We start from the raw sequence: 22307 nt of genomic DNA, 5'->3' as shown, positions 1-22307 counted from the left end.
GGGTTCAGCGGGATGGCACGGGGATCAAAATAAAAACCCCTTTAGCCCTAAGAAACTAAAAGATCTAAGCATAATTACAGACAGCTGTGGTACTCACAGCCTGTAATGGGTCTAAAAGCAAAACTACGGGAAGGTTAAACTTGGTTCCACACGCGTTATTCTTCATGATGATCACAATAATCACAAGACAAACTTATACTGGTGTAGTGCTTTACAATTTGCAGGTATTTTCAGATACAGCCTTTGAGCCTGACAATCAGGGTTGACGGCACTCTGGGTAGTATTCTTATTTTACAGATTAGTTAAGGCTCAGGGAGCTTAAGTGCTTTATGAAACCACCCAATCGTATAATAAAGTCATTAAAAATTTTTCCTACAGCACTGGGCAGAAACCAGGGCTTTGACTTAGGTCTATCATAGGAAAGGGGCAGATCAAATGGGACCAGTGGTGTGACCTGGCTGGGCACAGTAAAGACTGGGAGTCTTGAGGTGTCAAAGCAAACTAAGGCCTGTTAGTCTTCAGATCCAAACTCCAGGTAATCCATTTCTGAGAACCAGGATCCCAGGCAGAACTAGGAAAACAGATCAGGGAACTAGAAGGGGCCTTCAGCACATATAGGAACTACAGAGTTGCATTTTTTCATTAAGAGCAGGGTGGTATAGTTAATACCTAAAAGCCAATTCAGAATGCCACTCTGCAGGCTGGGGCATGGCTCAAGCAGAAGAGCACCTGCCTAGCAAGCACAGGACCCTGAGTTCAAATCCCAGTACTGCCAAAAAAAAAAAAATTCAGGTATCCCCATTCTAAAGTAGGGGTGAGCATAGAACAGTAGAACACAGAGGGGGGAAAAAAACAGTAATTATATCAGCATGACATACACTAAACAACCAAAGTACAACTAAGTTCTCCTCTTAAAGCTGAGGATTACTATAAATCGGAATTCCTCAATCATTTGTAATCCACCCACTTCAGATGTTCTGTGGTTTGTTTCTAGATCGGGATTCCATTTTCCTGAATTGCTGGTTCAACTTTTCAGTCACAAAATAATGTCTTCTTTTTTAATAATCTCTTTTAATAATTCTTTTTTTCCTCCTACAATGCTTCTTCTTTCAACTGTAGTTCAGTAAAATACTCATTTTCATTTACTGCTAAGAGTTTATGTAGCCTGAAACAAACAAACAAACAAACAAACAAACAAAAAAGAAATTAGGAGATTGTCTGGGTTCCCTAGTGTCCTGAAGAATGGCTCTTGGATCTCTGCACCTCCTGGTATCTGGACAGAATCACCCACAGCCCCCTTTACACTCTGAGAACATGAATACCTTAAATTTTAAATATTCCGGAGTGCTTAAGCAGTGTCTCAGAGCTTTACATCCCTGGAGGATTTGTTGGGGTTTGCAAAGGCCATGGGGAGACCAAGGGAGCTGTGCAGCTGCCCTATGAGATCCCAGCAGTGGTCCCAGCTCATCATGCTGGGAGCTCACTCAAAGCTCTAGTTCAGTTCTGACCATTTCACCACTGTCAAAAGAGGAATTGGTTTCCCTTGGGGTCCAGCCCAGTGAAAGGTATTCTTGGTGGCTGGGTACCAACAAGGTTAGAACCTACACAAAAGCCTCACATGCCTGGAAGGTCCCTAATGGAGGGCTGGAACTATGTCCAGCACAAGGAGACTCAAGACCAGTGGTGAGTGGGTGGGGTCTCAATCTCGGAGGTCTAGAGAAGTGACAAAACTGTCTCCCAGAATCTCAGCTGCTTCAAGGTAACCAACACTGAACCATTACCAAAATCTGCCCCAAAGAAACACTAAGCATATAAATCAGTAAATGGAACAATAAAAAATTATTTTAAAATGTAACAGCTTAGAAGTAGAAATTATTTAAATAATTTCCAACATTTACTGTGCCCCAACAAGATTCTCACAAAGTTGTCTGACTTGTATATTTTCAGCATTAAAGTTCATGATAAATTTGGAGATCCATTCACCGCTTGTAATACATGAGTACATCTAATGAGACTGGATGGACCCTGTCTTTTTCTTCCCTATATTGTAGTATCAAATACAATGCCTAACATGGGCCAGGTTAATACTTGAATGAATGACACAAAAATAACCAAGACCAGAAAGTTTCTTCTGTGTGGGCTTGACAAGATTTCTTTCCTTGCTGGAGTCACCATGAAATCCATGGTCTTCAGTTTTGTATTTTCAAAAATACAACTTTATCAAGTTATCCTCAGGTAAGTAGAGACCCTCAGGACTGGATTCATGGTAGGATGGCTTTATAACATGGCGGAACCACGTCCTGGAACTCTCCCATATGCTTTGGTTACACATTTTGTCTGATAACTGGAGGATAGAAGTGAAGCAGCGGCACACTGGGACTTTTACACTCGAAAAGTTGGTGTGGAGACAAGGCGCTGTTGCAGTTCAACAGTTCATGAGTGATGTCAGTTATCTGCTGGCTCACCTCATTGGTGTGGGACAGCAGTCAAGCCTACAGCTAGGCCCGCCACTGCTCCACCTCCCCTAGGATCTTCCTTCAGCTTCTCTAATCCTGGACCAGATGAGTATTTAACTCTGCGAGGAAGGGTGCTAGCTTCTTCTGCAGGACACCCTTATCATTGAAGCTGGAGGTGGAGAGAAACTGACTTGGGTCCAGACCATACTTGTGGGTCCCAGCATCTGCTTGTAGGCTCCAGTGTGTCCTGGGTCTCCCACAGTTTACATTCATCTTCCCTTCCTGACTGCCTGTCCTGTAGACTTCAAGCTCCAGCACTAGATGCAGAATGAACAGCCTTACCAGAGACTGTGCAACCAATACCCTCTATTGTGTAAGATTGAATTCCTCTAAATAAGCACATACATCATCTTTGTCTTAGTAGCTCTGCTCTTTTGACTGTACCATAATTAAACACACATAGATTCTTCCCTCAGTTGAGCTGTCAAGCAAATACATTTCCTTTAGAATATCACTATCAGAATATCACTATCAGAATACTAGAACTCAGTGATTGGATCCCAGAGGGAAAAGTATCATCAGATGATCCAGTTTTAGCCAGGACAGAACTAGGTAAGGCAAGGCAAAGGAAGAAAAGTGTAGCAGATAGTGTATCTTGTGACTTAGAAATGGGAGATGATATTAGCACCTGGAAGGCAGAGGCAGGAGAATTATTATGAGTTTAAAACTAGCCACTCTGAGCTATAAATGCAGACCTTGTCTTAAAAAATAAAAGGAATAATCTTTATCTGAATTACCAAAAGTTTCAGGGCCAAGGGACACCATATGATACAAAATTTAAGGAGGCATTCACCCAGTTCTAGCACTGAAAAGGTGGTTAAGTAACAAATTACATGTCTTTCTGGCAATTAAAGAAGTATAGCGAGTGACATAGGACTAACCTACATCATTGACTCTTAGGGCAGGACTTGTAGCTGGAAATGAGCCTCTTAGATATTTGAGCTGGGGGCAAGAACTATGCACAAGGGTCATAAGAGGACAAAAGATGTTCATTGTCAGGAAAGACACAGTCAATTAGGGCAACTCTAAACACTGCTCTGACTAAGGTTGGGGAAGTCAGGGAACAAGTCAAACCAAGATCAGGGTGTAGACAGGAATATTCTTTAGACTCTGAAGAATCCTATGCAGCATCTGTGGTCTGTAGGGAATCCAGTTTGAGGATAAATAGGTGCTCTGACAAGATTAGCCCGCCTATATTCAGCCTTAAGCATTCCCTAAACCATGCCAGAGGCAAGAATATAAAATGTTTATTACAATGCTTATTTGAAATCCACTTTGTATTTTCAAAGCTACTAAAAAAACACTGTTACTGAAATACTGTAACATTATTGCACACAGAATTGCAGTTAACAGTTCAGCAGCATAAAGAACAAAGCCTTATACTCTAGGCAGAATTCTAAGTTCTACCAATTCTAACTGACATTGGAAATAGTATCTGAGTTTTAGTTTCCTCACCTGCAAAAGTGCACAATGTCTTCCTTAAAAGACTGTTTTCAGGATTAAAGTGTTGGTCCACAGGAGCTCATCAAACAGTGGTCCCTTTCCTTTCCTCCTTTATTCACAATGCATTTTCAATTCCTGTCTCCCTGAGATAAATGTTGAGACACTGCTAGGTCCTGTCCAGAAGCCACTTCAAATCATCGATGAAGATGGCTTGTTTAGGTTCTTTGTGATGATTTTAAGCTATATTACCTTCCTCACTCAGGCTCCTCCTCCCATGCATACAACTTCTCATTGTGCTCAGGAGCCCAGGAAGAACAGATGACCAACTTTTATTGACTTCCTTCTACATACTAAGTAGTAGTAAGTACTAAGTACTGATTTCTAAGTACTAAATGGGCCTGCTCCTTGGTTTGCTAGCTTTTCCTCCTAGGGTTGATCCATACACCAGCCCTTCAACCAGTCTACCACCCAGCCTCTAGGACATCAGCATGTCTCTCAAAGCCGCTCTGCAAGTATCACCTTGAATCCTACAGTCTGCAGAAGTCTCCAGTTTATTGCTTTCTAGCTCCAGGATTTTTAAGTTTCTTGGACCTAGAGAAGAAGGAGCAGGTCTGTATGTTGAATGAGGTTTACTATTTGCAAAATGGAGCATCACTAACCCAGATCCTAGTATTATATGTCTTTGGCCCCTTTCCCTTAATTGCTTATACCTCCTTTCTTTCTTCCACAAACTACCAATGCAGACAATACAGCATCTTCCCTGGCAAACAATATTCCACACACAGGGAATTATAAGCTTCCTGCAGGTAGGGATTTCTGTCCCTTGAAGGGCAAGGCTTACAGCCCCACTGCTGTGCACCCAGCAGGAGCCAGGTCTGTAGCAGTCAGTACTTCTTTCATCTCCCATATTTAGCTGGAGGGGTTTCCAGCCACTCCTGCTGTTGAAACTGGTTAATGGGAGAAAGGGAAGCCATGTACATGAGCCCAGTTTTTTAAAAGCTCATTCAGTACTTAATGCCTGGTCCTCTTGCAGGAGGCAGCATTCACCTGTGTCCCTCCCATCCCAGTTCTTAGAGGCATCTGCCCATCCTCCTATTGCCAGACCTACAGTCAAAGTTCTGCATAGGGTCTGACACAGCTAGTAACCTCAATAGTAATGGCTGAGATCATTCAAATCCTTCCACAGAGGCTGAGCTGGTAGGTGAAGTGAGCCAAGGTCAGATGGCAGTTGTATATATGTCAGACTCACAGAGCCAGCTCAGGATCTATCGACATAATGGGGCCAGCCCTGCACCATGTCTGTGATACACATTTTTCCCACCATCAGAAGCAGGCAAGCTACTCAATGGTCTCTTGGGAGATTCCAAAGGCCTTTAAGACCTCAAATGATGATCCTCAGACTAAGAGTTTACATGGTATATCTGGCTTTGCAGGATTTTCCTAGGAAAATGGGAATCCGATTCTATTAATCTTTTTCTTAAGAGAAAAATATCTCATCACAGAGCATCAAGTTTTCTCTCCTTTTCCCCAAAGGAGAGCCTGGAACACCATTTGGCTGGGACTCAAGAAAATCTCAAGGGTGCTACACATACGCCCTCACTGGTCACGAGCAGCACAATGGACATGGGCCTTTAACTCTGCATCCAGCCAAACTGCTAGCTGTACTTTCGAAATCCAGGGCCCACATCTGACCAGCACCCACCCCATGCCTACCCCTCACTGTGTGGGGCACACCTTGGCAACCAGACTGCTGTGTCCCGGAAGCGGGTTCCACCCAGGCTGAAAATCTCCGTGATCTAGGAAAGAATTAACATGACAAGTCAGCATGGCTAGAGGCACTTAGGCAAAATGAGAGCAGGGCAGGGGATTCTCCAGCACTGACCACAGGTGTGCCAGCCCCTCCTGTCTCCTCTTCTGGGGCTGATTGAGAGACACAGTTATCCTTGTTCTCTTCTTTCTCCTCCTCAGGGTCCGGTGGCTCTTGCTTCACAGAGGGCAGAGCTGCGTCTACTGCCTGAGAGACGTGGGAAACGGCTGCAGTTAGGACAGAATTGACCCAAAGACAGTCTCTCTCAACCAGTCTGCCACTGTGCTAATTAACTGTACTTTATCACCATGAAATGCCACCTCTGTGCCTACGGATCTTTCCCATTTCTCCCCGATTTTTCCTTCAGCTGGGCAGCAAAGTAGACAAAGCTACCTGCCTATGCAGACAATAGGCTACAACACACTACGACCTGAGTCATCATGCCAGCTCTGCTCACAGATTCTCCTACTGTGGCACCCACACAATACCCAGCACTACCCCTCACCTTGCTAGGGCAGCTAGGCTGCAAAGCGGGAGAAGTCAGGATGGTTGTGCCTGGGGTCCATTCCTCCTGGGTGTCTGTCTTTTCTTGCTTCACCTGTGGTAAGGCCACAACCCAACTCAGGCGAGAGCACTGTGCCTCCTGAATAAGGGAGGATAAGAGTTGGTTTCAGCTCCTGGTGTGAGGCTGGGGGCTGAGTAGGGGGTGAGTCCTCACCTGCAACGGGGCTTCTGTGGAGGCTGCAGCAGGGCCAGGCACCTGCACAGGACTGCTGGCACCCTCCCGTAAAAATACAAGATCAGTACCCGGTGGGGGCAATACAAAGCCACCACCTGCTTCCTGCTTCATTGGCGATTGGGCATGGCCTGGTCGGGATGTACGTGTAGTCTGAGATGGATTCTGTGTGGGGCCTGGGCAGTGCCGTTTTGCAGAACTGGTCCTCTTTCGACGATGGCAAAGTGGAGGCGATTCTGTTCCTTCCTTGGACCCTGATCCGATACTGGGCAGTAGTCGCTTCTATGAGGAAAGGTGGGTTGCTATGGTCACCCACTGCCATGACCAAGCACACCCACCCTGCTAACTTCCCTCAGTCCAGCAGAGATTCTAGATACATAAAACCTCATCACTCGCCTGCTAGTCTCCCGTTAGCAAAGCCAGTGCTGTGTGGATTCATTCACCCAGAAAAAGTCTGCTAATCCTTGTCAAGAACTGTTGAACCACCCACCCACCTACCAGGTCTGCCCACCACACCCAGGCACTAGGAGGCCTGGCCCAACCTATCCCATCCACTTAACCCTTTCTACCCCACCCACCATGGCAAACTGCAGGCACTGGCGCCAACGACACTTCTGGCGCTTGTGGTTGCTGCCCCCAAATTTGGGCTTGTCGCAGCAGAAGTCACAGTGGCCACAGTCCATCCGCCGTAGGCAGGCTGCACAGGCCCCACACTTGCGGTTCTGCCGCCGGTTCGTGTAGGGCTGCTGGGGTGGAGGGGAATGGCGCTGCTGTCACTAGGATTAGGAGGAGCCATCCACAATGCCTACTTCAGTGTTGTTCCTGATGCTCCTCTAGCCAGGTGGGGCAAACTAGCTACACACTAATCTTAGACTGCTAAGTCTCCACATACCACACATCACCTTGGTACCTTCAAATTACCCATCACCATTGTGCTCCGATAAACGACTAGGACTGTGGTTCTTGCACCACCATTATCATCACAGAACCTGCTAGTCCTCCACCCCCATTTCCATCAGGATTTTGCTGAATTTCCAGGATCTCTCCTCACTGTATCAACTGTGTCTACTTATCCTACACAAGCCATCCACTGTCAGACCCACTAGTAGTCTGCTGGTCCAGCATAAGCCACCAATGTGGGTTCATGTGACACCGGGAAATTGGCACTGCGCCCACAGATCCTTTACTATTCCTCCCCTTAGTATTTCTCATGCCATTCTACTTCTCATTACTGTGTCTTTCTGTTCTTCTGCTAGACTCATTACAAAATCTCTTTTTTAGGAGTTAACCATTAGAACAGTCCAGGTTTATCCAGGTGGGGTGGGGGCCACTCACTAGTTCATCCTCGTCTACACAGTAATAGATGAACTCGGCAGGTGAGGAGGGCGCTGGAGCACTGGTGTGCTGTAGAAGCAAATGAGTGGGGATCAGGCCAAGTACCAGATAAGGTCAGTCTTGTACCATCTCCTACCCAACAGACCCTTACCTGCTCTCTGTGCTTTGGGGACTGTGATTCAGGAGGTGGAGGCGGTGGCTGAGCCTGGGAGCGCCGCCGGGGTGCCTTCTTGGTGTTGCAGCCTCCCTTGCGATGGCTGCGTTTCTTACCCTGAGAAGAGCCAAGTTGAAGTTTGGTAGCATCAGGCAAACACAGGGGCTCCAAGGCGCATAGAAAGAATACATGAGACAGTCAGGTAGTGTACACTGGGACACTCACAGCAGGGGGAACCACAACCAGGGGAGGGCAACGCTGACATCCTTGTTTGCAGTGACGAAGGCGGTGAGTAAGATGCTGGCAGAGAAAGGTGAGGCCAGAAAGGTAAGCATGGGATTAGAAGAGAAAAAAACATGAGATGGGTAAAGCCAGACCAGGAGGAAGCAACAGAAGCAGTGGTGGCAGCTTTAGTAGTGATGGCTGCTCTGGCCCAGCCTTGGCCCCAGCAGCACTGGCCCCTCCAGCCTGACTCACCCGAAGGCAGCGCCGCTGCACACACCTCCACTGGCGCCTGACACCAGGGCGGGGAGGGCGAAGGCAGACTCTGCAACGGCCACAGTCCTCTTGGGTCTGACAGCCTCGGCACACTCCACACCCTCGGCTCTGTGGGAGGCCGGAGGTGTGATGCATGGGGTCAAGGTCATGAAAGCCAGAGGCTGAGGTGAGCCTTGGGCCCACCCCAATATACCTGACTCACCTTCTCCACAATCCGGAGGCAGCGCCTCTGTTCACATTTGCTAAATAGCCTTGTAGCCCCATCGCGGGGAAGCTGCTGGAGACATGTAGAGCACGCCCCACAGTCTTCTTTTACCAGACAGGCTGTACACTCTCCACAGCCTACACGCTGCCAGAAATGGGTAGAGTAAGATCAAAGGCCCCAGGAAGGTGACTCCAAGACCTCTGCTCCTCGTCTGTCTACAGACATACCTTCTATTCCCATCACCCACCATGCATCACTGACTAGCCCATTCTGAGGCTACTACTATATCTACTGGTCCCGTTATATCCATCAATATGTCTACTGATTGACACTCTAATTCCTGCTACCATCTACTAACTAACCTATGGCAATGTCCTTTTAAAAGGCCTTTCATACCCCTCAGACCTGTCATCAAACATTCATATCTCACATCAAGCCCATCACATCTGGTGACCACAGCAGGATATGAGAATGTCAATGATCTTACCTTATACTTCCTCTGCTCCCGGTTGAAGGCAATTCTCTGTGCTGGGGGAAAGAGAGGGGTGGAAAGTGAGAGACTTTCCATCTGTTCTTTCAGGGAGACACTTGGACAAGGCACAGTATCTGTGCTCTGACATCCACCTTAGCCTGACATTGTTCCTGATTCCTAATGCCCCAATTTCCTAGGGGACCACTCACCTCGGCAGTCCTTGCACAATGTCTTAAGCCATTGTTTCTTGATACTATCCCTTGAGAAGCTGATTCCACAGTTCTCACAGCACCTGGGATAGGAAAGACAGGTGTGGGGCCCTAACAGCACCCCTAACAAACCTCAGCTATCCGGCTGATGTCAAGTCAACACTCACCCAGGTGCAGGGAATGAAGCTTGTGCTGTGCAAGTATCAGCCTTGGTCTCATCCTTTGGGGGTTCCTTCCTGATCTCACCCTTTTTGGGTCCAACCTTTTGATTCCGAGCCTTTGCTGCTGGCTTTGAAGGCTTCTTTTGCTTCTTACTGGGAATGGCCACAGAATGGGCCTGGAGACATGAGTGCAGGAAGAATGTGGTTCAGTACGTGGGTAGGTGCCAGGTGGCTCAGTCCCTGCCAGGGCACCCATATCATGAAGTACCTTGGTGGCTGGATAGCACAAGACGCCTTGTTTGAAGTTGAAGAGGGTGAGGTCACATGCAGGGCCCAGGTACCGGGTCAACTCAACTTTGCTTCGAATCCTGACTCCTGTGGGGCTGAGGATGGGTCAGGGTGAGTTGCTACCCAGGTGAAGTAAATGCCATTGCATCCATTTAACACTCCCACAGAGCTGTTGGCATACAAGAAGGAGCCTGGATTCAAGCTGTGAATCCTACCCAGGTTCCACCACAGCATGTATACAGACATTACTAAATAACACAGTGAGCCACATAATATCATTTCAGTCCACCACAGATCAGATATTTAACACTGAGCTTAGGAAATTCTAATAGGGATTAAAACTCCTATTACCTAGCAGAACTATGGCCACTGTAATGTCACAGCACAATGTCTTACTCATGTGTTTGTGGCAATGCTGCTGTAAACAAGGTTGCTGCACTGCCAATCATATAGTATATCACAACTCTGCCTATAACATAATACTTGATTTATGATAATGACTACAACTGTACTGGTTATAGTTGATTTGTGATCAGGACTATGACTCTACTGTTTTTTTTTAAAATCACTATCTCAGTGTAAATTCACTATAGGGTTACTATATCTCTTGATTTCATAATTTCCTCTTGTGTTTGATTTAATCTTGTGTCATTTTGTTTGGCATAGTTCTAGCAGAAGCATTCTATAGTATGTATGTTACGGTAATTTGCTTCACAAAAACATCCTGACAAATAATGACCTGCATACATGATGGGATCCCATTGACCATAATGCCTAGGAACATGATAGCAGTCCCAACTTAAGTACATCCCATCATGGCACTGCCTAAAGACATGCTTTTCAAATGTATCTCCACCACTGGGACACAATCTATGGCTATACCACGTAGTCTTCATGTAGTGTAGTGTAGTAAAGTGACTATACCATCTATATTTGTATACACAGTAAAATTATCTAGTGAGGCCATTTTGCAGAATGTATTCTTATTACTAAATAACACAACTGTATAATGTAACAGACATAAGTATATTTATAATACATAGTGCTAATGGTATTGAAAATACTTCATGTAAATAAAACTATAAACAGAAACATATAAATATTACCTGCCAAATGCATAAACAAGAACCGTTAGAAAACTTATTTAAAAAACTATACATTACATATAATATCAATTAATATATGCTATGTATGTTATCTATGTGAAATATATAAAATATATCACATTATATTTATATTAGATTTAGTATATAACATATATAGTATGTATATTATATTACTATATATAGTATTATATAGTATATAATATTTATATTATATATAATATATTGTATATTATATATACATACATATATATATTATAGTACACATATACATACGTGCTATATAACAGTATATATAGTATATAATATACTAAATTATTATAGGTAGTATATATTACATATATACACATATACTACATATAATAACTTATAAGTAGTTGATAATATACTTCATTGTTTTCTTCTGTTTCTGTATATCTCATAAGAAGGGCATTCACAACAGCCAGGTGTTGGTGGCTCATGTCTTTAATCCTAGCTTCTCAGAAGGCTGAGATCTGAGGCTCGCAGTTCAAAGCCAGCCTGGGCAGGAAAGTCCATGACACTTTTTTTGTTTTTGCCAGTCCTGGGACTTGAACTCAGGGCCTGAGCACTGTCCTTGGACACTTTTTGTTCAAGGCTAGCACCTGCTACTTAAGCCACAGCACCATTTCCAGCTTTTTCTGTATATGTGGTACTGAGGAATCAAACCCAGGGCTTCATCATACTAGGCAAGCAAGCATTCTACCACTAGGCTACACTCCCAGCCCCAAGTCCATGGGACTCTCCAATTAACCACCAGAAAACTGAAGTGGAGCTGTGGCTCAAAGTGGTAAGTCATTAGCCTTCAGGGTCAACACCTAGGACCAAGTTCAAGCCCCATTACCAACAAAAGAAAAAGGCATTCACTGTCCTTTGAAACAAACTATTTACTTAAGAAACTTTATAAAGAAAATAAGCTTAAAGGATAAGAGACGAGGCCTCCAAGCCAGAGGACAGAGAAAATGTACTTTCTTAAAATTAAAGATTAGGTTTTCTAAGCTTAGGGTTGTTTTATTATACAATCCACAGCATGTATAGTCCATATACTATTTACCTTTGAATTGGGATTCAGGAAATTGTCCCAAATGAATGACAATATTCTGGGTCCTGACAATGCTGTAATAAATTTTCATCTCTCACATTGTAGTCTCATACTTTTTCTTTTTTGTAGGTTGTGAGGTTTGAACTCAGGGCCTAAGTGCTATCCCTTAGCCTTTTTGTGCAAGGCCAGCACTTTACCTTGAGCACAGTTTTTAAGTGGTTAATTGTGGATAAAAGTCTCACAGGGCATTTTCTGCCGAGGCTGATTTCCAACCATGATCCTTGAATCCCTGCCTCCCCAGTAATTAGGATTATAGTTGTGAGCCACCAAGGCCCAGAAATCCTTATACATTGTACCAGAGTCTACAAAACTTTAATAAACTCACTACCTTATCCCAAGTACGGTAAAAATCTCAGATTCTTTATTATTTATTCTGGATAATTACAATTTTTGAAAGTTCCATGTACGTTTAAAAAGTTATAACTAAACAAAAATGAAAATTACTTGTATTCATGGTTTTACTATAGCCCTCTAGGAAAGTGGCAACCCGACTTTCAAAAATATAGTGTAGACTTATGAATGACTATCAACAATACATTCTAAAACATACATAAAATTTTTTAGAAAGATTGGCAGTACTGGTTCTTGAACCGAAGTGTGCTAGACAAGTATTCCATCACATACTCCCAGCCCAAAGAAGCATTTCTCCTGGGTTTTTGTTTTGATTTGTTGGAATCTGAACTCAGGGCTCAACCAGGTTCGACCACTTAAGCCATATCCCCAGCTCTGTACATGTTTATGTGTTTATAATCAATTATCATTATTCATAGTAGCTATATTCTATAAAGTTGCCACAAATCATGAAGTAATGAGTAAGTAACCAATATTCCAGGCAGAAATTCATAGATAGGTTCCAGCAAACTTTTGCTTAATATTTTTCACAAATGACTGCATGGTCTTTGACTCAAAGCCAAGGATCCTGAAGACCATTTTTATAATATCAAAAAGTCTCACTGTGGGGACAGGGAGCTAGGCCTAGTGGTAGACTGCTCCCCTAGCATGCATGAAGCCCTGGGTACAATTCCCTGGCACCACGTACACAGAAAAAGCCATAAGTGGTGCTGTGGCTCAAGTGGCAGAGTGCTATGAGTAACAAGTGTCCAAGGACAGTGCCCAGGCCCTGAGTTCAAGCCCAAGGATTGGCAAAAAAAGAAAAAAAAAGAAGTCTCATTTTCATAGAAGTGAAGCTGTGGCTCAAAGTGGTAGCCTTGAGCAAAAGAATTCAGGGTCAGCATCCAAGCCCACAGTTCAAGCCCCTCAATTGACAATAAGCAAACAAACAAGTACATAAATAAAAATTTGCCAGGCATCAGTGGCTCACACCTGTAATCCTAGCTACTCAGGAGGCCAAGATCTGAGGATTGCAGTTCAAACCAGCCAGCCTGGCCAGGAAACTGTGGGAGACTAGTATCTCTCATAGACTACTCAGAAAAAGCCAGAAGTGGTGCTCGTGTGGTAGAGGGCTAACCTTGAGCACAAAAATGCTAAGAGATAGTAGGCCCTGAGTTCAAGCCCCAAGACTAGCAAAAAAATTTTTTTTAAGTCTCATTAGCACTGAAAACCTAGTATCCTATATGCCTTTCTAAATAACAGCAAGCATTTTAAAGATTTTTCCTGCAGATTTTTGACCTGTACAGCCTGCATTGTACCCAAGTTTAACCGTTTTTACACCATATTACCTTTTAAAATGTGCAAGCCAGCCAGCACAAAGATGGATTTATAGTTTCCTAATACTGGGTAACATGTCTTTTGTTTTCCTTGCCACTGTCCACTATGTTTTATTGGCCTTTATTACATGGATTCACAAATTTAGCTTTTTCCCATATTTCTCATAGTGTCATCAACTACTTGTGGTTAACTGTTACTTTTGGCAATTTCCAGAGTAGCCTCATATACATACAGGTTTCTTCTTCTTTTTCTAGATATACCATATTTCAGATTTGTAATATTGAACTCACTGTAATTAATGCCAGAACAAAGCTTAATGGCACTTTTGTGTGTGTGTGTGTGTGTGTGTGTGTGTGTGTGTGTGTGTGTGTAACATCATAACCTTCTTGTACTTCTGACACTTGATTACTACAATTAGGAGTCACACAAACAGAGAAACTGGGAACAAATTGAAAAGCACATTAAGAAAAGCCCCTAAACGGACCAGAAATAGAAGCTGTTGAGCATAAAAGGTGTAAACAGAAAGCCCTTGTTCAGTCTGATCTGGGATCATATACACTGAGCAACTCAAAAATTTCACTGTTCACTGAAGAACCAAGAAAGCACCGTGAATATTAACTTTGGTCAAATAAATTTTATTAAATAAGTGAATTTGCAAACATAAAATGTTCAAATAATGAGGATTAGATATGTGCATAAAGTTAAATCACTCTCTTTTATATGCTAACCCTCAACCAGATTCAACTCCACCTGACTTGCTCACAAGCCACCCAGTACCTCTGGTAATAGATGTCTGAGCGTCCACAGGTGACCCCAGACTTTCGAAAGACCTCCCGTCGCTTCCAGCCTGGGCCCAGGGCTGGGCAGTCCAGCCAGTCCTCAGCCATGGAGGTTGTAGGAAGGAGCAGTAGCCTGAAAAGGGAATAGTGGGAAGTGAGTGAAACTGAAGCTCTAAGAGGCAAGCAAGCGGTGTCGCAGGATACAAAACCACTGGTTTGTGATTTAATGCTTATTCACTTTCAGTGCTTGCTCAAAACTTAGGCTCTGCCAAAGCCAACAAGTGTATAATAGAAAATCTCCCATTTCCACCCTATTCTTCCCTGTCCTGGGCCTGGAGTTTCTTATTTCTCCTCTCCCTCCTTGTTTCTCCTTTTGTGATGGTGCTGGGGCTTGAACTCTGGGCCAGGGTGCTGTCTCAGCTTTTTCTCTCAAGATTGGAACTCTACTTAAGCCACACCTCCAGTTCCAGCTTTTTGATGGTTAATTGGAGATAAAGAGTCTCATAGACTTTATTGCCTGGCTGACTTTGAAATGAAATCCTTAGATCTCAGCCTCCGGGAGTAAGTAAGATTACAGAAGTAAACCACCAAGGCCCAGTTCTCCTTCTTTTTGACTTGCTAACTACCTCTGGTCTCCACTGAAGAGGTATAGAGATTCTGGGTAAGGATACTCTAAACCTTCCTAGTCTCATACTTTTCCCTTATCATCAACCTAAGAATCATTCTTCCTCCTTCATTCATGATTGTACTCGTCACAGGGGACATTCTACAGTTTGCTTGTTTTTGTACTGTTCCGAGGGTTTAAACTCTGGGCTTTGTGCTTTGCGCGTGAGCTACTACTCCACTTCCAGCTTTATGCCTTCATTTCAGTCTTCTACTTCAGTATATGACCTTTCATTACCTCCTTGACCCAAGAGCTCCCAATTTCTTTAAGCTATTTCCTTCTGCTATCTGTTGTCCTCTTATCTTTCCATTTCAACGTTATAACTTTCACTTTCATCTGAGCTAGAGCCCCCAATCCAATGATGGAAAATAACTAAAATTGAAAGGATTCACTTTCCATAACAGCCATATCTTAGAACTGTCCTTGCTGCTGACCCCGCTGAATCATCTCTCCTTCCCTTCCCTCTGAACAAATGTACCCGGTGGTCTTGGAAAGAAGTCTGAGACTAACTAAGGCCATGTCTGGCAGTGATACCCTTCATGGATACAGATGCTGTTGAAATCTTGACATCTCTTACTCAAGATAAGAATGCTCTCCTACCCAGCCTCCATTTCATTCCACTTCCATCTTCTCCACCTGACCTCACTTTTCTTCGTAATAAAAGGTGACTTTAGTTGTAAAGATGGTGCGCCAAGCCGAAGACTTGGTGCTCTTCCCATGTTTTCACCCTGAACAAAACCCATTAGAGTGGGCGGGGAGCAATGGCTCACACCTACAATCCTAGATACTCAGAAGGCTGAGATCTGAGGATCAAGGTTCAAAGCTAGCCCGGGCACAAAAGGACCTGAGACTCTTATCTCCAATTAACCTTCCAGAAAATGGGAAGTGGGGCTTGGTTCAAGCATAGGGTGGTAGTCCTGAGCTGAAGAGCTCAGGGACAACACCCAAACATAGGGGTAGGGTGGTGGTCTTGAGCTCAAGAGCTCAGGGACAGAGCCCAGGCCAAGGTCAAGCCCTACGACCCACAAAAATTAAAAATTAAAAAAATTTTTTTTAAAAACTGTTGGTCTGTTGAGTTCCTCTTTAGGGTCTTTTCTTTTTCATATTCCTGGTGCTTGAAGTACTTATACCCAAAACCAACTCCATAATATCATAGGAACAGGACTTCATTCCTTCCATTCCTCAGGATGAGAGCTTTCTTCAGTGTTTTGATCTTCTTCCCCATCAGACTTCAACCCTCTCTAATTCCTCTCCTTCACAAACAAAAGTTAACCACTTCTGCCTGGTGCCAGTGGCTCATATCTAAAATGCTAGCTTCTCAGGATACTGAGATCTTAGCCAGCCACTCTTTGCCTTTGAATGGGAGGATCCTGACAGAGGAAAAGGAGTCAGCTGATCTGGACCCAACTGCCACAAGGGTTAAAAAACTCCCCACTTGATTTGGAGAAGCCCCTAGCAGATTTGGCCACCTTCCCAAGGGACCAACTGAACAATGTCTTATTTACTACTAGTGGATGGCCTCCTCCTTGCTAGCTCCAACCAAAAGGACAAGTGGAGGGGCACCCAAGCATTGCTGACCCTCTTATTGATAGTAAGTCCCCTGGAAAAACACTCAGATATCAGCAGCAGGTAAAATTTCTAGGCTTCCACCTCTCCCACGGGCGAAGATTGCTAAGGCCAGAGCAAAAGCAAAGTATCTTCTCAATACCTAGGTTAAACACCAAGAAGAGGTGTGAGAATTCCTGGGTATGGGCTGAATTCTTCAGAATTTGAATACCAGAATATGTGGTATTGACTCGGTCTCTGTATGAGATTGTAAAAGGCTTAGAAGAAGAGACTTTGCAATGGAAAAATGAACAAGAACAAGGTTTTCAGACAATCAAGTGCTAGCTGACCTCTAACCCAGTGGTTGGACTGCCTGATGTGACTCAGAAATTCAATCTTTGTCCTAGTGAAGAACCAGATGGTCCTGGGCATCCTCCCTCAAGAATTTGGGCCATGGTAATAGCTGATGGCTTATCTCTCCAAGCAACTGCATTCTGTGGTGGCAGGGTGGCCTTTGGGCCATGCCTTTGGGCCTTGGTTGCCACTATAAGTCTAGTTTAGGAGACAGATAAGCTAACACTGGACCAAAACAGCAACATAAAAGTACCTCATGGCACCTTAAAGGATAGCAAAGGCTATTGACGGCACCCAGGTGATATGCTATATGGGGTTACTTTGTGAAAATCTACAGATCAAACTGGAACCAATCAGCTTAATAAATCCAACCAACCTTCCTGCCAGCAGACCAAGGCCCCTAGATCATGTCTGTGAACACTTGATAGAAGAGTTTTCAAGCAGACCTGACCTAACTGACCACCCTCCCTGAAGCCTCCAGATTTGACCCTGTTCACCAACAGAAGCAGTTATATCAGGGAAGGATGCTGGCAGGCAGGATGTGCAGTCACCACCGAGAACTAGACACTGGAGGCAAAGTCCCTTCCTCAAGGGTGGTTGGCGCAATGGCAGAACTGTGGGCCTTAATCAGGTCTCTGGAATTTACTGCCACCAGCAAGTTAACATCTACACTAATTCCAAATATTCCTTCAAATATACTTTACATGTACATGGAGCCATTTATTAAAATGGGGGTGAGTGGGAGCTCCTTTCAGCAAGAAGAAAATCAACCAGGAAGAAATCCTCTGCCTGCTGAGACGGGGCCCCATCACAGGAGGCCTTAATCCACTGGAGAGGGCATCAAAAGGGCAACAAATCAGCAAAGAAAATAGGTACACAGAGTACATGGCAAAGGAGGCTATTCAACAGCCTTTTAAACCTGTCACCACAGACCTTATGGTCCAGGTGTTAGTGGCCACAAGCTTCTCAGAAAGCCTGAAGTGTAGGCAAGAGGAAGTAAAATGGGCAACCTTGGAGGGAGGACATCAGACTACAGAAGGTATGGAGGCTCCCTGACCAGTGTCTCTTTGTCCCACAGAAGTTGGCCTATCAACTAGTAACACAACACCATGAATTGGGGCACTGGGGAAAAACTGAACTATATAATCCTTGTTAGAAAGGTATTACTTTATTGCCAAAATCCCCACCCTATTGTAGGTGCATTTTTTACATCAGTCAAAAATGTACAACCCGTACCAAGAATAATGTAAACTAACAAATCCCCAAGATCCCTGGCATACAAGTTGAGGGGATATCATCCTTTAAAGACATACAGTGGACTTCACAGAAGTAAATCCAGGTCAAAGATTTCATAATCTGTTAGTTCAGTTCTGCACCTACTCAGGGTGGGTGGGACCTTTCCAACATACACAGAATGGGCCTGGAAGTTGCAAAGGCACTGTTGAAAGAGATCCTACCGCTCTTTGGAAGTGTCCGTGTACAGGATCAGCCAGCATTCATTTCAGAGATTACTCCAATTCTGGCTAAGGCTTTAACTGTCAAGTAGAAACTTCATATGCCTACTTCCCACAGAGTTCAGGAAAAGTTGAGTGTAGGAATTGAACCCTAGAAGCTATCTTAGCCAAACTCTGCCAGGAAACTGAGACATCCTGGGTAAACCTGCTGCTGATGGTTCTACTTCAAGTCCGAAACATACCCAATTCCTCAGTGTTTTCCCCTTTTGAGATTATATACAGCAGGCCTGCACTTATCTTTGGTCAAAGATAAGGTCTAAGCCTTAAGGGAAAAAAAAAAGACGTGGTTGTATCTCCTGGGAATGTGTTCCCTTCTCCTTGGAAACCAAGCCCAGCTTCAGCAAGCATAGGAGTTCCTGTGGGTCAAATCTTGGAAAAAGGAACCATTCCCAGCAGGGAGGGCCCCATGTGGTCATCTATCTTACCCACCCCAACTGGTATAAAGGCTGCAGGTATCACTTCTTGGATCCACCACACCAGTTAAAAGAGCAGCTGTTCTACAGGAGCCAGAGGAGGAAAATAAAAGCTCACTAGGAAGACCTGCTATGAATACGCTTGAGGAGAGAGGAGATAACAGCCTTGCTTTGGTTACTCTTGGGCTAATTCAGACCCAGCAGAAGCTTTATGAACTTCTGGAGCAGTATACTGGCAATATTCGCTGTGACTAGACTATGTATAAAAGTGATGTATACACCATACAGAGACATTACTTTATCATTCATACCATTCCTGTTCTGTAAAGTTATGCTTTGACCTCCAAGGTTTCCCCCAAGGAAATATGGTTTGAACGGAGAGACCAGGGACAATGGGGGAATCTCTGTTATCAGAGTTTCCCCAGACCCTGCCATTAACAGCTGTTTGCAGGATGGTTCTCAAGACTAGGTGGGCTCCAGACCTTACTCTTAAGCCATGGCAGGTGGGTGCTTAATCATTCTGTGTATATTATTCCCCATAGTTTGCACACTCTCTAAGCTACAGAGCTGGCAGTAGAAAGAATAATGGCTGCACACATACTTGCTTCAAGTATACCAGTCCATGGATCAACACAATTTATTTTAAAAATGATGCTAATATATATTCTAGTATATATATATATATATACTCTAATATATATAATTGATCACACATACATGTGTATGGAAAGAGAGACGAAGTAATACAGAGACAGAGAATCCAAAGGGGGGTGATTTAAACAAAACAAAACAAAAAAACTTACCAGAACTGGCTCAACCTGGTAGGAAAAGGCTGTTATTGCCAGAACCAGCTTGACCTTTATACTACAAGTAATTTTTGAGAAAATAACCATTGGGATACTCCTGTCGGTCGGGACTCAAGACTTCAGGAGTAGAAACTCCTCTGGGCCTCACGTAATAAACCTGAGTTTTCCAGCTTTTGGAGCACAGCTTGCTTCTTCCAGGAATATTTTTCATGATATTCTGACCCTGTACTTTTTCTCACCCGCCACAGAAGCCCCTCCTTTCATCGAGCCAGCCCCCCCACTTCTCCCTGTCATCAAGCTGAGGGGGTCCCTCACTTCTCCCACCCAGTGCTACGAACCCACATTTCTCTTTCCATGTCCCATGGGTGTTCTAATGTCTCTCCTTCTGGCCTGCCCCTCATCCCAGGGCCCCCACACTTGTGTCAGTGCCCTGATCTGACATTCCTTCCTCCTCCCAGCAAGTCACCCCATTCCTCCCTTTCAACACTCGGACGCCGCCATTCTTCCTCCTGCTGGCCCGAGGGCCCTCCCTCCCCGTCAGGCGCAGTTCCTTCCCGCGTCGCCCAAGCGTTCTCCACTCCCACTCCCACGGCTCTCTCACCAGCTTGGCGCGTGCCGGGAGCTCCCGCTGCTTCTGCTAGGCCTGCGGCCCCATGACGAAGATGCCGCCAGCACGTCCCGCCTAACCCTACTTTTCTCCCACCTCTGCGGCCGCCGCCTCCGAAACCCTAGCTGTCGCACCAGCCGCTGTTCGTTGTTCCCGGAACCGGAAATCCACTGACTGCCTCTCGTGCTCCGTCCCGGACATGAAACCCACACACAGCTTTGGCGGCCGGGCTCCAGTCGGACACTGCTGCGCCTGCGTGCTGAAGCCTCGCCGCGGAGCAAAGGGGGCGCGTACGGGCAGGACTTTCTGCGCCTGCGCTCCAACCCCGGCCGGCGCCCACTTCTCGCGCGGGAGCGCTTGTGCTCCGAGGCTTCCTCAGCAGGCGCTCCGCTTCCCACGCCGCCCATTTTGGTGGCGCCTGCGCCTTCGTCTAAACCCAAGGGGGCGGGAGCCGCCTTGCTGAGCTACGGTTACAAGCTCAGGTAGTAAAGGGGGACGGCCCAGCCGGGGGCGGCGGGGGGCGGGGGGGGGGTTGCCTATGCACGTTCTGCAGCGAGGACAGTAATTACGCGGGAGAGCTGAGACCCTCCAGGATCACACACGTAATACACTCCCAACGTCATCCCGTCTGCCCCAGGACTGCTCACCTGCTACTTCACCTGGTCCGAGGTCGGGTGGCACTCAGGTCGGCCTGTCCTCCGTCCTGGTGCGGGGACAGCGTGGCAGGCTTCCACACTAGGCTGCCACACATTAAGCTGCGGAGCACTGTCCAACGACTGAGCTCTAATCCTGCCCCCAGCGTACGTACAGGGGTACAGGGCGGATTCGCTGCTTTTCCGCCTCATGTCTGTGGTCCACTCATGGTTAGGGCGTATTCGAATTCTGATAAGCACCTTAGTGCTAGTTCATTTGCATATCTCAATCCTGGTTTATCGCCAATTCCACCTATATCTGTAGCTCCTAACCTCTGCCCCCCACCTTGCCAGGCCCTGGGACATCTTCCCCCCACCACGGCCCCAGTGTCCCTTTCCTCTGCGGTGTGACAGGGCACCACTCACAGGCCCTGCTCCTTCTGCAGGGAGTGGGGGAACCTGGGGGGAACCCGGGACTGCAGGTAAACTGAGGCTGTGCTGTGTTCCCCAACGGCAGAGGGCAGTGTGGTAGATTCATCCCCTGCAGGTATGAGGAGACTACCCTGGAGCCCCTCAGTCTTGGAGGGGCGGGCCACCAGCCTCCTTGCCTGAGTGCCGACAAGATACCAGTGTCCCAAAAAGAGAGAGTGAACCCTCAGGTCACTAGGCTGCTGTGGCAGTCATATCCTCACAGCCTGGGGGACAGGGTGGGTCCCGGGCTGTAAAAATTAAGATCTTTCCTGCCAGGTGCAGTGGCTCACACCTGTAATCCTAGCTACTCAGGAAACTGAGATCAGAGGATCATGGTTCAAAGGCAGCCAGGGCACTAAAGACTGCCAAACTCTTATCTCCGATTAATCACTAGAACAGGGGAAGTGGTGCTGTGGCTCAAGGGGTAGGGCAGTAGTCTTGAGCTGAAGGATCAGGGACAGTGCCCTGGCCCAGAGTTCAAGCCCCCTGACCCACAAAAAAAGAAAAAAAAAAGAATTGAGATCTAGCCTGTCAAACTGTTGCTTGACATGAGCAAAGCCATTTTAGAGGCAGCACATCCTAAAGTTCAGGGGTGGAGGTGTTCTTTTTAGTCAACATATCTGTTAGAACAAAAGTTTTCTGCCCAGGATACTCACTGATTTGACTTCTGTCAGTTGTGCACTCTTCTGCAGAAATAAAAACCTGCATGCCAAATGATTTCTTAGGCTTGGGTCTTATTGTGACACTTCAGATCCTAAAGGATATTTCCAACCAACACTATACTCACAGCCTACACCTGAGGACAGC

The 22307-nt window shown here is 45.5% G+C and overlaps 1 protein-coding gene across 21 annotated transcripts; it reads right to left on the bottom strand.

The window, feature by feature from the left end:
- Nucleotides 1-844: 844 nt before the first annotated feature.
- Nucleotides 845-20473, bottom strand: Mbd1 (methyl-CpG binding domain protein 1). 21 transcript variants are annotated; one of them, XM_090353096.1, is made up of 18 exons: nt 20392-20473; nt 14493-14627; nt 9805-9919; nt 9543-9712; nt 9376-9458; nt 9182-9222; nt 8692-8838; nt 8469-8597; nt 8217-8291; nt 7989-8108; nt 7838-7906; nt 7081-7248; nt 6485-6784; nt 6272-6409; nt 5842-5973; nt 5694-5755; nt 4479-4550; nt 1078-1165 (listed from the first exon to the last, which is right to left on the bottom strand). In XM_090353096.1, exons 2-17 carry the CDS (start codon nt 14600-14602, stop codon nt 4511-4513), a joined length of 1899 nt encoding a protein of 632 aa, XP_090209222.1. In that variant the 5' UTR covers nt 14603-14627; nt 20392-20473; the 3' UTR covers nt 1078-1165; nt 4479-4510. The 21 variants fall into 21 exon arrangements, with proteins under 21 accessions (XP_090209219.1, XP_090209240.1, XP_090209221.1 ...); XM_090353101.1 differs by having other exon boundaries at nt 6272-6364; XM_090353098.1 differs by having other exon boundaries at nt 7081-7245.
- Nucleotides 20474-22307: the final 1834 nt, after the last annotated feature.

This window comes from Megascapheus bottae, chromosome 19 (assembly GCF_031878675.1).
Source record: "Megascapheus bottae isolate mThoBot1 chromosome 19, mThoBot2.hap1, whole genome shotgun sequence".
In the NCBI taxonomy this organism is placed as follows: domain Eukaryota; kingdom Metazoa; phylum Chordata; class Mammalia; order Rodentia; family Geomyidae; genus Megascapheus; species Megascapheus bottae.
Note: the sequence above shows the minus strand (reverse complement) of the source record. Positions and strands in the feature narration are given on the sequence as shown.

Bases quoted from the DNA above. Each gene is read 5' to 3' on its own strand.
- Mbd1 (XM_090353093.1), bottom strand. From the start codon at position 14,602: ATGGCTGAGGACTGGCTGGACTGCCCAGCCCTGGGCCCAGGCTGGAAG. The intron at 9,920-14,492 runs GTACTGGGTGGC...ACCCATCCTCAG, and splicing joins TCAGACATCTATTACCAGAG to CCCCACAGGAGTCAGGATTC. The intron at 5,756-5,841 runs GTCAGTGCTGGA...ATTCTTTCCTAG, and splicing joins GAGGGGCTGGCACACCTGTG to ATCACGGAGATTTTCAGCCT.